The sequence below is a fragment of the Danio rerio genome, chromosome 23 (genome assembly GCF_052040795.2).
Source record: "Danio rerio strain M-AB ecotype USA chromosome 23, GRCz13ab, whole genome shotgun sequence".
NCBI lineage: Eukaryota > Metazoa > Chordata > Actinopteri > Cypriniformes > Danionidae > Danio > Danio rerio.
Genome location: NC_141043.1, coordinates 43,995,913 through 44,011,542, shown reverse-complemented (window position 1 = coordinate 44,011,542; position 15,630 = coordinate 43,995,913). Strand labels below are relative to the sequence as shown.

Genomic DNA, 15,630 nt, shown 5'->3' with positions numbered 1-15,630 from the left:
AAAACAGAACAGAACAGAACAGAACAGTGGATCAGAGTCTATAAAAAACAGACAGCATAAAACCTAGTGTAGTAAGTGTTCTGGAGCAGATCTCTTGTATAGAATAGAATAGAATAGAATAGAATAGAATAGAATAGAATAGAATAGAATAGTGAATCAGAGTCTGGAACATACAGAATGTATAATACCCAATGTTGTCAGTGTTGTGAAGCAGATCCCTTGAATAGAATAGAATAGAATAGAATAGAATAGAATAGAATAGAATAGAATAGAATAGAATAGAATAGAACAGAATAGAACAGAAAAGAATAGAGTAGAGCAGAAAAGAATTGAACATACTGTATAAAACCTAGTGTGGTAAGTGTTCTAGAGCAGATCTCTTGAATAGAATAGAATAGAATAGAATAGAATAGAATAGAATAGAATAGAATAGAATAGAATAGAATAGAAAAGAACAGAATAGAATAGAATAGAACAGAACAGAACAGAATAGAATAGAATAGAACAGAATAGAACAGGATAGAACAGAATAGAATAGAATAGAGCAGACTGTATAAAACCTAGTGTGGTATGTGTTCTAGAGCAGAATTCTTTAATAGAATAGAATAGAATAGAATAGAAAAGAACAGAACAGAACAGAACAGAATAAAATAGAATAGAATAGAACAGAACAGAATAGAATAGAATAGAATAGAATAGAATAGAATAGAATAGAATAGAATAGAATAGAATAGCATAGAATAGAATAGAAAAGAATAGAGTACAGCAGAAAATAATAGAACAGACTGTATAAAACCTAGTGTGGTAAGTGTTCTAGAGCAGATCTCTTGAATAAAATGGAATAAAATAGAATAGAATAGAATAGAAAAGAACAGAACAGAACAGAACAGAACAGAACAGAATAGAATAGAATAGAATAGAATAGAATAGAATAGAATAGAATAGAATAGAATAGAATAGAATAGAATGGAACGGAACGGAACGGAATAGAATAGAATAGAATAGGATAGAATAGAATAGAAAAGAACAGAACAGAAGAATGGATCAGAGACTAGAACATAAGGACTGAAAAATACAAAATGTTGTCAGTGTTCTGGAGCAGATCTCTTAAATAGAATAGAATAAAATAGAATAGAATAGAATAGAACAGTGAATCAGGGTCTGGAACACACAGACTGTATAATACCCAGTTTTGTCAGTGTTCTGGAGCAGCAGATTTTTTTTTAATTGAATAGAATAGACCAAATAGAACAGAATAGTATAGAACAGAATATAACAAAATAGAATAGAATAGAATAGAATAGAATAGAATAGAATAGAATAGAATAGAATAGAATAGAATAGGTCATTCTAGAGCAGACCTGGTGTTTGTCAGTGTTCTGCAGCTGATCTGATTGTGTGACTCACTCTGGGTGAAGCGAGGTGGGTTGTCATTGACGTCACTGAGGTGCACAGTGATGGTGGTGGTCCCTGTCAGGCCCCCCTGATGGCCACCCATGTCTCTGGCCTGAAGCACCACCTGGTACTGAGCCTGAGCCTCTCTGTCCATGTCAGGCACGGCCGTGCGCACGATCCCTGCAGAGAGAGACAGACAGACACAGATGGATCATTCAGAGCAATTCTCGCTCTGCTCCGGCACTGCTGAGCGACTTTCCTGCCAGTAAGGTAATTAGGTTAAACTGAAGTGAATTAAAAAGAATCACGCTGAACACCCCACACTGTCCTGCCCTGAGTTTCATCCTGATTACAGACCTGACGGGCTCCAGTGGATTGCACAGTCACTCGTTCTTGCTTCATTCATCCATTCATTAACTTTCCCTAGGCTTAGTCCCTTATTTATCAGTGGTCACCACAGCAGAATGAACCGCTAACTACTCCAGCATATGTTTTACGCAGCAGATGCTCTTCCAGCTGCTACCCAGTGCTGGGAAACACCCATAGACACTCTCACTTTCACACTCATACATTACGGCCAATTTAGCTCATCCAATTCACCTATAGCGCATGTCTTTGGACTCTGGGGAAACCGAAGCAAACCACTCCAACACTGGGAGAACATGCAAACTCCACACAGAAATGCCAACTGACCCAGCTGGGACTCAAACCAGCGACCTTCATGCTGTGAGGTGACAGTGCTAACCACTGAGCCTCACGGAATATTATAAAATGCTTAATCCAACAAAATGCTGAATCTGATATGTCAGGGGTCACCGATTTCGTTCCTGGAGGGCCAGTGTCCCTGCAGGGTTTAGCTCCAAATTGCCTCAACACACCTGCCTGGATGTTTCAAGTATACCTAGTAAGACCTTGATTAGCTTGTTCAGGTGTGTTTGATTAGGGTTGGAGCTAAAATCTGTAGGACACCGGCCCTCCAGGAACAAGTTTGGTGATCCAGTGTTATATTGTCAACAGCTGACTGCTGAAGCAGTTTCAGTTTACAAGAACTTCATCTATGTCAAGCTGCTTTGACACAAGTTTAAATGTACCTTGTAAAAGCACTATGGAAAAAAGAAGAACTGAATTGAATTGAACAGAGTATTTTCCTCAGGAGTTTTAGGAGAATATACTGCAAGCAATAATAAAGAATACAAAAGAAAGTGCCAGTTTTGTTATTAATTAACACAACAGAACACAGTCAGTAATATTCAACAGTGTCTACTCATTAAAAACAACAGAATGTAGTCAACAGAAGGGATTATAAACTCTTCAATGAACAACAAAAAAATGAATTAAATTGTATTAAAACCAAATCCCTTTCAACTGTTCGAGAGCTACTGAATTACTTTCAAATCATGTTTGTTAATTTCCTAATCATTTTCAGCGATTAAAAACAATGATGTTGCTTCAGAAGAGAATTCATTTATACTCCATGCCAGATTTTTCAGGAAACCAACAGAAGATGTGTTTCTCATGTGTACAGTGTGGAACGTGTCAGGATTTATGATTTTGGGGCTACAACCAATCATATTGGGTGTCACGGTGGCGCAGTGGGTAGCACGATCGCCTCACAGCAAGAAGGTCACTGGTTCGAGCCTCGGCTGGGGTAGTTGGCATTTCTATGTGGAGTTTGCATGTTCTCCCTGTGTTCGCGTGAGTTTCCTTCGAATACTCCGGTTTCCCCCACAATCCAAAGACATGGTATAGGTGAATTGGTTAAGCTAAATTTTCTGTAGTGTGTGTGTGTGTGTGTGTGTGTGTGTGTGTGTGTGTGTGTGTGTGTGTGTGTGTGTGTGTGTGTGTGTGAATGAATGAGTGTGTATTGATGTTTCTCAGTGATGGGTTGCTGTTGGAAGGGCATCCGCTGTATAAAGCATGTGCTGGATAAGTTGGCGGTTCATTCCGCTGTGGTGACCCCATAATAATAAAGGGACTAAGCTGGAAAGAAAATGAATGAATTAATGAGCCAACCATACTTTCAAGTGATTCCTTTTAGTTTACTTTTAATTTGTAATGACAATTAGACTATATAAGGAAAATTACGTTGTAAAGACAATTATATAGTAAAATCGTTTAATAAAATGTGTATTTCGTTGTCTGTTCTATTTCTAATTGAGAAAATCTGATAGATTAAAGGTGCTGTATGTAAGTTTTTGACAGGGCTTGAAATTAACTTGGTACTTGGTAGCGCCGGTGCTTCCAACTTCAATTATGTAGGCACCAAAAAGAATTTAGGAGCACCAAAAAAAAAAAAAAAATGTAGGAGCACCCACCAAAATGAATGAGCATTATTGCAAATTGTATTTTAAGGGATTTATTTTATTTTAAAGCAACATCAATTAGGACTAACAAAAAACAAAAACAACTATCAAACTAATGCTGAGAATACATAGATATTTGTGTGCAATAATTCGAAAATGTATGTCCAATAACTATTAAATATTAATGATGACGAAAATGACAATAATAGTTACAATGAATTACATTTCTCATCATCATGCTGCCTTGAATGTGCTTGAATGTGAATTATCTGCTATAAAAAGTCTGTTACTTTATGAAAAATAAATGTATGGTTTGCATCAAACAAAATTGAAGCATTGCAGTAAGAAATATTTATTTTGCACTATTGTTTATATATGCATGTCAATTTAATAAATATTATTTCTGCTACAAAACAAAGGAAAGACTATAATAAATCATTTAATTCAATGCTGAAAGCTGCAAAGCAGTCATCAGTAAATAAATAGAAAAATAGTATACATCTATTCTATCACTCTTTAAAACAGGGGTCACCAACCCTGTTCCTGCAGAGCTACCCTCCTGCAGAATTCAGTCCCAACCCTGATCAAACACACCTGAAACAATTAATAGTACCTAAAGCAGCACTTGATAATTACAAACAGGTGTGTTTGGTCAGGGTTGCAACTGAAATGTGCAGGAAGGTAGCTCTTCAGGAACAGGGTTGGTGACCCCTGCTTTAAAAGTTTTGAATTCGGTTTGGGTCATTTTAAATGCTCAGTCTCATTATGCAGTGATTTTCATTTCTCTGTGTTTGTGGAAAGCAGGCGGGTCAGCTGACCCACTTTATGAGCAGACAGAGCAGGATTCTTGCGATGACCATCGGCGCAATACCGCTCTTTGTTATGAGCCGCAGTTTCAGTGTAAACTTAGTAAAGGCGAGCTTCGGTGGCGATGATGTGTACAGTATTAGATTTCACATTTAGCGGACATTTGCGTTGAACATGCAGTGTTTGCATCGCATTGAGATTCGGGCAACTTCTCCGAAAACACTCAAATGATCTCAGCAGGTGGATCAACATTCACCACATGTCATGATCGCTCTCATCTGCGCCATTATTTGTAACTTTAGGTGGGGTTTGCAAACCTGTGTACTGTTCACTTTTCAGTCGCATTTCCTGCGGTCAAAAGCTCCTGTCATCTGACAGCGGAAAGCCTTCAATGATTGACAGCTAATATGAGCCAATATAGCAGCAGGGAAGAGCGATTCAGCACATTTTTAGAAAAATAAATCAAAACAGGTCGCACTACAACATTACATGCAGTCGCACATATGCTCCTAAATATATTTTGAGGTCGCATAGATTAAATTTCGGGTGCATATGCGACCAAAATGGTTGCAATTTCGAGCCCTGCGAGGTGTTGGTTAGGACAAGAACTATATGGAAAATATTCCTTCTATCGAGAGCCGTTGCTTTTATTTAGAACATGACTTAAATCAGCCTGAAATCAGTCTTTAGGCTCGACAGTTAGGCACACTTCTGTTGATGATGTCAATCTGGCAACCTGAGCTTGCGTGCATTTTGAACCAGGTGTGTAATACCACCATATGGCCCTTTTCCACTTAGTGGTACGGTACGGTTCGGTTTGGTTTGGTACGCTTTTATGGCCGTTTCCACTGTCAAAAGCGTACCGAACCACTTTTTCGGCACCCTTTCGAAAGGGTACCAAACGGGAGAAAGGGTATCAATAGGTGGAGCTACACGTGCAGCTGAACGCTGATTGGTTACAGAGATACGTCACGAGCTTGTGGAGCTACACAGAACGTAAACAAAGGAACCGCCATGTTTTTTTAAATACAAAGTCGAGACATTACATGGAAATACTATATGCATATAATAGCCAGCCATGGATGACCCGGGCTCAAACAAACCTTGTCGCCGTCTCGATGAACAGACACAAAGCCAAGAAGAAAAATCTGCCGTATCCTGTTGTTGTTTTACGAGCCTGTCTAAAAGTGCGAGCGACATTCGCTTTCTTCCGGAAGCTTGCGATCGCTTCTATATTTGATATAATGAACTTATTGAGCTGTTGAGAATAACGTGAGTGCGATTATTGAAGTGTCTCCATCGTCTGATCCATTCAGAAAGAAAAGGACAAGCGTGAAAGTGAAGCTGGAGTGAAACGCGGAAAAAAAAGAGAAGCCATCAAAACACAGGAGCAAAATTGTTTTAGCAACCTGAATCATGAACAAACTGCCATGATTATCTTCGCCTTTTGGACTATTATGAACTGGAAATGACAAAATGACTCTCTAACAGAGCTTACATGTGCTGGTCAAGATAAAAGAAGATAACAGATGAGAGGTTTGCGCTGACTGTGGGCTATATTGCGTGTGTTTCTGAACTAAAATAAGTACTAATTGTTTCCTGTGTGTAGTGTTTCTGTAATTAATAATATATCGTAGACTGTAAGGGGCTGTACGTGTTCATATATGTTGCATTTATGTATTTATTTTATATAATCACAGACGTTTTAGTAGCCTATTTCGCACTGTCAGTGATCTGCAGTTAAAATCAAATCATGTTCATAGAAAAGTAGTTAGTAATAAACTAGTAATAAATTAGTAATAAACATTTATAAACAAGTATTTATGTGTATAAAGCATCTGTTTTGTGAGAAGAGCTTCTCATTATGATATGTGAACGACCCGTACAGCTTTACTGTAGACATTTATTCGAGCGAGAATGACATCGACCTAAACCTTGTCATACACCACGCCCACCAAAAGGGTATCCTTTGTGGTGGAAACGCAGCCTGATAAAGGTGACCCGTACCAGTCAGTGGAAACGAGGCATTAAACCTACATACTGCACCTTTAAGTTTGGGGAACTTGTAAAAGTAAAAAAAAATTACGTATTTCAAGTAAACTTTGCAAGTTCTGCTTACTTAAAAATGTTAGATAACCTATAAAACTAAACCTTGCAAGTCCAGATTATTCATTTATTTATTTTCCTTCAGCTTAGTCCCTTATTTATCAGGGGTCAACACAGCGGAATGAACCACCAACTATTCCCGCATATGTTTTACGCTGTGGATGCCCTTCAAGCCACAACCCAGTACTGGGAAACACCCATACACTCTTACATTCTCACACACACACACACACACACACACACACACACACACACACACACACACACACACACACACACACACACACACACACACACACACACACTATGGCCAATCTAGTTACCCAATTCCCCTAAAGTGCATGTGTTTGGACTGTGAGTGAAACCGGAGCACCCGGAGGAAACCGACACGAACAAAGGGAAAACATGCACTGAGCCACTGTGCTGCCACTAAATCAAGTTCAACAAATCTTTTTTTTTTTCCAGTGTATTAAATAAATAATCATTCACTTAAAAGTGTTAAATATGCATATTATTCATAAAAATGCTACAAGAACACACACCTGACTGTGGGTCCACAGTGAAGAACTGCTGGCCTTGAATCACTGAATACACCAGTTTGGCGCTGCTCCCATAGGTTGGGTCATCAGCATCTGTGGCTGTCACTTGAATAACCGATGTGCCTTGGGAAACACAGACAGGCCAAATGAGAGATACTTTTTGACATATTCATGGTTCAGTGAGCATACGACCCTCCGTCTTTTCTTCCAGACACAGTCGCCATGTTTCAATCCACCTATTTTTATGCACATTTTGGAGTGTCGCATCAAAGAACGCTGGATGGAAATGCCAAGATAAACTGAGACAAGTTAAAAATATTGTTTGGTTTTCAGAAGTGATGTGTCAAAATTAAGTGAGATTTTCCCTAAAATGAGCAAAGTAGTCTTATTTCATAGCATAAACAAGATTATTTTGCTTATCCAGTCACTGTTTATTCTTCATTTCAGGATAAAGTCTTGAGATAAATAAATAGAGCTCTATTTAAATGATCTAGGCACAACATCTACAGCGACAGACGCAAAAGCATTAAGGGCATATTTGAATCCGCTCTTGCTATTTTTAGAATGGAAAAATACGATTTGCGCCCCAACACATGGTCTAACAGGGTTGTCAGAGTCTCATCAGTCTCATCTCCCTTTCCCTTTAAGAGTCAGTTGTGTCACACCATGGCACATTTGCTATTTACATGGCGGACTTTGTAAGTGGAAAAACTGAGCGCTTCACTAGCGAGAAAACCGTTAAACAGAGCATCTGCAGCACGAGGATAAAGAACAAGCCTCCTCCATTCAGCCTCTTTACTTTACTTTTGCTCATTACTTTACTCCTTTACTTTTGTAGATGAGACGACGGTGTTGTTCGCAGTCCACTGAAGACATCCATTAGCCTTAATATTTAATTCCATTTGGTAACGCAAAGATCTGCTTCAAAACTATTTCTAAATTCATTTCTAATTTCCAGCAAATTAATAAATGAACAATAATAATAAAGTGTGGTCATATTCAAATACATGTCCTACTCTTATGCCTTTTGGTGATGCAGGATTGATTGGTGACAAATCATTTTTGTAACATTGTAATCCTTTAACTTTTTTTTATATGTAAAGATATTTGTGTATTGCTGTATATTCTGTGTGTATTAAGCAATGTGTAAGTGTTTGGGCCTGTATAGGCGCAAAACTAACGCACTCTGTGCTGGACTTCAGAGCAGCTTTTACTTGGTCGATGGCACGGTCTATTTCAGTTCCTCAACGTGCCAACAATGCGCCTTAACATGCCTCCTTTTCAGACTGGCAAACCCATGAGTCCACAAAGTGTCCCAAATGGATTTGCTATTTAAACAACGTGGTGCAAAATGTGAAAATTACAGTTGTGCTGGTCTTAAAATATGAACAAATCGTGCCATACATGTCTTGACCACATTTTTAGACCACATTTATGTGCAATGTATATACTGTAAGTTTTCTTTTTCTTAAACTCTACTATTTTTTATATATATATTTTTTATATTAATGTCAAGCACCTCGGGTCTGAGAGTAACGCAATTTCGATTCTCTATATGTCTTGTACATGTGGCTGAATTGACAATAAAGCTGACTTTGACTTTGACTTGCGCCTTATTGCGCTGGGCCCCCCTTGTGTTACACATGAAGTGAAGATTTTTATTCTCTGTTTTATGCACTTTTTGAATTTTACACATTTTGAGTGTCACATCAAAGAACGTTAAGATAAATTCCTAAAATTAAAAACGCAATTACTTTTAGTTTTTTTTGTTTTTTTGGTATTTACGCTGTAAAAAAGCTTTTCTTACTTAGAGTTTGTGTCATGTTTCAAGTAAAAAATTCACAAAATCTACAAGCCTTTTCTATTCAAGTTAAAAATATTGTTTTGTTTTCAGAGACAAAGTTTTTCTTTAAAACAAGCAAAATAAGCTTATTTCAAAGCAAAAACAAGATTATTTTGCTTACCCGACCACTGTTTTTTCTTTGTTTAATCATAAAAATTCTATATATAGCAAGATAGCCAATATAAAAGTCAAGATATGCCTTTATGTATAACTAACACAATATATTGGCTGATTTTTACTCTCTGTTTTATTCACTATTTAAATGCTGCACATTTTGGAGTGTCGCATCAAAGAATGCTGAAATAAAATGCCAAGATAAATTCCTAAAATGTGCAGTTAAAAACGCTGGTCACACTTTGTTTTAATGTACAATTCCTGCTAATGACAATGCTTTTCTTCCTTAGAGTTTTTGTCTTGTTTTTAGTAAAATATTTTAAAATTAAGAAGCATTTTCTAGACTAGTTTAAAAAATAGTTTTTTTTTCCAGAAGTGATGTGTGAAAATGAAGTGAGTTTTCCCTTAAAACAAGCAAAATAATCTTATTTTAAAGCGAAAACAAAATTATTTTGCTTACACAACCCCTATTTTTTCTTCATTTAATCATATAAAGGTCTTGAAATAGCACATATATTGTGTTAGTTACACATGAAGTGATGATTTTTATTCTGTTTTATGCACTATTGAAATTTTGCACATTTTGGAGTGTCGCATCAAAGAATGCAAAGATAAATTCATAAAATTAAAAACGCAATTACGTTTTCTTTTTTTTTTTGCTTTTAACGCTGTAAAAAAAGCTTTTCTTATTTACAGTTTGTGTCATGTTTCTTAAATAGCAAGATAGCCAATATAAAGTTTAACTAACACAAAATATTGGCTGATTTTTATTCTCTGTTTTATGCACTGTTTAAATTTTGCACATGTAGGGGTTTTGCATCAAAGAATGCTGGATGGAAACGCCACTATAAATTCCAAAACATTTGCCATTAAAAATGTTGGTCACACTTTACTTTAAAAGTGGAATTGCTGATTAACACTGTTTACAAAATGCTTTTCTTATTTAGAGTTTTTAGTCCAAAATTCAGAAATCAAAAAACATTTTCTATTTAAGTTAAAACTATTGTTTTGTTTTCAGAATTAATAAGTCAAAATAAAGTGAGTTTTTCCCTAAAACAAGCAAAATAATCTTATTTCAGAGCAAAAACAAGATTATTTTGCTTACATCTAAGGACATCTATTTCAATCTTGCATGTAAAAGAGACTTGTAATACCAATGTTGGCCATCTCGGGTACGGTGGCGCTGTAGGGGCCGCTCTGGAACAGCGGTGGATTATCGTTGATGTCCTGCACGCGGATGATGAACTGGGACGAGGGCTCCAGGGCTCGACCCGTCTGCCGGTCTGTTGCAGTGGCGATAAGGCGATATTGGTCCTTCTCCTCTCGGTCTAAGGGTTTGGTGACGTGGATGTTCCCAGTACGGCTGTCGATGACGAACACAGATCCAGCCCCTTCGCCCTTTAAAATATATTTGGTCCGGCCATCGCCCTTGTCCACACTGGAATGAAGCTGGAGGAATGGGAAAAGAAAGACAGCAAGTATGTTAAAGCAATTAATAGATTCTCTTTCTGTAAAACCCTGTCGAGAGAAAAAAAAATGATGTGGAAACTATTCATGAACAGAACAAAATGGATTATAATTGAATAGAATCTAGCAAAAAACAGTTGATCTACTCAAAGTTGATTGACCAAACTCAGATCAGCTATTCTGAAACCGAAAACTCTTGAGTTTTAATCTCTCAGTAAATCAACTCACAGTTCAAGTTTAAACTCCGAGTTGGTTGAACCTCCTCACTGAAACAGGCGCCTGGTCTTCATAGTGAAATAACTCAAATGAACATTTATTTCAGCCACCTTTGTTTATGTTCTGATGGAAATTTCAGACAGCACTTAGAAGTTTTTGCATCTGACTTCTTCAAATACCATTCTTCATATAAATCTAAAGAATAAAATCTAACAAATACTGTAGAATAGAGTGAAAATTCAAAACTTCATTCATTTTCCTTCAGCTTAGTCTCTGATTTACTAGAGATTTATCTGATATACCAGAGGTCACCACAGAGGAATGAACCACCAACTATTCCAGCATATGTTTTACACCAGGGGTGTCCAAACTCGGTCCTGGAGGGCCGGCTGCCTGCAGATTTTAGCTCCAACTTGCCTCAACACCACTGCAAGGATTTTTCTGGAAGCCTAGTAAGAGCTTGATTAGCTAGCCCAGGTGTGTCTGATTGGGGTTGGAACTAAACTTTGAAGGACTCCGGCCCTGCAGGACGGAGTCTAGACATCCCTGTTTTACCCCTTCCAGCCGCAACCCAGTACTGGGAAACACCCATACACTCTCACATTCACACACACACTCATACACTGTTTTCAATTTAGTTCATAGCGCATGTGTTTGGCCTGCGGGGGAAACCGGAGCACCTGGAGGAAACCCACCAACACAGAGAGAACAGGCAAACTCCACACAGAAATGCCATCTAGCCTAGCCGGGACACGAACCAGCGATTTTCCTGCTGTGAGGCGGCAGTGCTAACCACTGAGCCACCATGTCGCCCCTAGCAAAATACATTACAATCTAATTTTCATAATCTAGAAAATAAAACAAATTACTGTAGAATTTAATGGATAATCATAATTTACATTTAGTCATTTAGCAGACGCTTTTATCCAAAGCGACTTACAAATGAGGACAAGGAAGCAATTTACACAATTATAAGAGCAACAATGAATAAGTGCTGTAGGCAAGTTTCAGGTCTGTAAAGTCTAAGATGGAAAGTATTAGTATTTTTTATTTACAATTTTTTTTGAGTACAGTTAGTGGTAACAAGTTTTCAATCAAATCTTAGATGGTATGACACTGAAACCTGGAGCAATGATGCAGAAAATTCACAAAAATAAAATACTTACAAAACACATGATAATTATTTCATGCAGAATTTATTTATTTTTTCTCGCATACAAGATGCACAGCAGACAGACTGAAAGTAGACTCTGACATATGCAAAACAATATTGCATTTCACACACGGGCACCGCAGAAAAAAAGCATTACAGCATCCTAATGTTATTTTCTCACTTAGATAACACCCTTTTCTAAAACATCCCATGCACATAATGACTTAAGAGACCATCTTGTTTCGTTTGAATAAATAACTCCACAAAGCAAATGAGATGTGTGCTTTTTTTTTCTTTAGTAAAATATCCTCAAAGGCCAAACCAGAGTATAAAAAATGATATGAGCAAAAATAATAATAATAAAATAAAAACAAATGAATAAAAGCAGTCATTGTTCTTAAAAAAAAAAAAAATTCCTTTTAATGCTTTCCGACAAAGTTATAGTTGGTGTGCTTGTATTCATAATCTAAAGAAAATAATCTAACAAAATACAGAAGAATTTTCATAATCTAAAAAAAAAAACTGTATAATTTAGTGGATACTCATAATCTAGATTAGAAACAAAAAAAATATCTGAAGAAAAAAATCTGTAGATTTTAGTGGATACTCATAATCTAGAAAAAAATTATGTTAAGTGGATGGATAAAATAAAATAATATAAATTGATTGCATAAAATAAAATAAATTAAATTAAAATTATTTAATTACATATATTAAAATAAATTAATATAAAATAAAATAAATTGATTACATGAAATAAAATTAATTAATTAAAATTAACTGATTACATAAGTTACAATACAATTAATTAATTAACTAATTACATAAAAAAAAAAAATAAATAAATAGATAGATAAATAAATAAATAAATAAACAAACATCCGTAGCTTCCTGACTTTACTCACTCCAGCCAGCCATTATTCATAAAAAAAGCATTTCCCTTTTAATACTTCACGACAAAGTCATAATTGGTGTGCTTGAGCTCTGGGCAGGCAGACTAATCCAAGATCACTGTGAAAGGGCACCTTTCACCGGGGGCTAAAACAGACCTCGCCATCCAGATATCCAGAGCGCCTGATATGAGAAGTGCCAGGTGTTTTCAGACTGATACGGGCATGATGATTGGCCGGGCAGAAAATTCATTAGCTCAGCCAACCAATAAGGTCACAGGGGAAATGTGAGGAACATGCGACACAAGTGTGCCAATAAACCTGTAAAAACAACATGCTGTGGATGCAGTGAGGAACATGTGATATGACACTGCTTATTATATACTTTAGTCTGGTTCATTTAAAAATGTCATGTTATGTAGTAAATGAGTGGGATTGGGTAAACTTTTTAAAAATAAAAAAATAAATGAATAAATGCATAAATCTATACACAAACAAAGAAATAAATAATGAATAAATACACAAATTAATAAATAAATAAAGGAAATAATAAATATAAATATAAAAAATAAATATATAATAAATAAATAAAATAAATAATAATCAAATAAACAAAAGAATAAATGAATGCATATTAAAAAAACAAAACTAAATAAACAAACAAATAAATGAATAAATAAATAAAAATATAAATAAATAAATGAATATAATATAATTAAATGAGAAAGGTAGTTTCCTTATTCCCAACACTACCGAATAATGACAAGGAAAGTAGAAGTTTTAGACACAACAGCTTCTACTGAGGGCAAGATCTCTTTATCCACACACAGCAGATGTAGTTTGAGCAGTGACATAACCATTTATAACCATTTCCCTCCTCACCTAAACACACACGCCGCACACGCACGCATGCACACACGCAGTTGACAGTTAAAGAAAAACATATTAGCCTCCTATGAATTTTTTATTATTGTTTTTTCAAATATTCTCAAGTGATTTTTGGCAGAGCAAGGATATTTTTCATAATATTTCCTATTGTAAAAAAGCCACCCTTAAAAATATATATTTTTTTAATTGGCCACAGAACAAACCACTGTTGTCCAATGACTTGTCTAATTACCCTAACTTGCCTAGTTAACCTAATTAATATAGTTAAGCCTTTGAACTGCACTTTGATCTTAATACCAGAATCTTGCGAAATAACTAAAATAGTATGTAGTCATCAGGGCAAAGACAAAAGAAATTAGTTATTAAAACTAACATGTTAAAGAAAATGTTGAGAAATCTCTCCGTTAAACAGCCCTTGGAAGTCTTTATAAATAAATTGATATCACCAGTTGTGCTAATATTTTTGCTTTCACAATATTTTTGTTACCTTTAGAATTGAGTTTACATGATCCCTCATAAAGAAACACTTCTATTTTGACAAATTATGGTCAGTTAATCAATCAATAGAAAATTAATTTATTAAACAAAATTAAAAATAAATGAATTAATAAATGAACAAAACAAACAAACAACAAATAAATAATGAAACAAAATATAAATGATTAAACAAACCAATAAATAAATAAATAAAAACAAATAAAGAAACTAATAAATTAAAATAAATAAAAACAAATAAACAAAGTAATAAATTAAAATAAATAAATAAAACAAACGAAAAATGAATAAATAAATAAATAAATAAATAAGTCAAATAAAGAAATAAACAAATAAATAAAAACAAACAAATAAACAAACCAACAAATAAATGAATATATAAACAAACAAACAAACAAACAAATAAACAAACAAACAAAAAACAAGCAAACAAATGAAAAAACAAATGAAAAAATGAATAAATAAATAAAATAATAAATAAATAAATAAAAATAAACAAACAAAACAAATAAATAAATAAATAAATAAATAAACAAATAAACAACAAACAAATAAATAAGCTAACAAATAAATAAATAAATAAATAAGCTAACAAATAAATAAAATAAATAAATCAATAAAAAAACAAACAAACAAACAAATGAAATATACAAACAAATAAATGAATGAACGAATATATAAACAAACACAAAACATTCAAACAAACAAATAAAGAAATAAACAAAAAATTAAAACAAACAAATAAATTAATGAATATATAAACAAACAAACAACAAACAAGCAAACAAATAAATGAATAAATAAAAAAAAATTATTAAATAAAAATAAACACAAACAAAAAGGAATAAATGAATTAATAAATAAACAAATAAATAAACAATCAAATGAATGGATATTTTTTTTATAAACAAACCAATAAATAAATAAACAAGCTAACAAATAAATAAACGAAAATATAAATCAAATAAATAAACTAAAATAAAAAAACATACTAATAATAAACAAATGAATAAATGAATATATAAACAAACAAAAAACAATCAAACAAATAAATAAATAATATAATAAATACATACATAAAAATAAACAAACAAATTAATAAAAACAAATAAATAAATAAATAAATAAGAAATAAACAATCAATCAAAAAAAAACAAATGTGTTAATAAATAAACGAATAACCAAAAAACAACAACTGTATAAACAAACAAATAAATAAACAAACAAACAACTAAATAAACTAAAAAAACAAATAAATAAATAAACAAACTAATAAATAAACTAATAAATAAATAAAATAATTAAATTAAAGTGTCTAATAATTTAAAAAGTAGTTTCCTTATTCCCCAACACTGCCGATTACTAATGATAAGAAAAGTAGTGAAGTTTTAGACACAACAGCTTCTAATGTGGG

General features: G+C 34.2%; 1 protein-coding gene across 4 annotated transcripts in view; it reads right to left on the bottom strand.

The window, feature by feature from the left end:
• Positions 1-15,630, bottom strand: part of cdh24a (cadherin 24, type 2a) — a 210,534-nt gene that overhangs the window by 80,773 nt on the left and 114,131 nt on the right. For all 4 annotated transcript variants that reach the window (XR_015523887.1, XR_015523888.1, XM_087307617.1 and 1 more), the window contains 3 exons: positions 10,262-10,556; positions 7,154-7,273; positions 1,408-1,575 (listed from right to left, as the gene is read on the bottom strand). Coding sequence is in view for 2 of the 4 variants with exons in the window: in XM_087307617.1 (XP_087163743.1) it covers positions 1,408-1,575; positions 7,154-7,273; positions 10,262-10,556 (583 nt within the window). In the remaining 2 variants the exon portion in view is untranslated. The remainder of the gene's footprint in view (positions 1-1,407; positions 1,576-7,153; positions 7,274-10,261; positions 10,557-15,630) is intronic.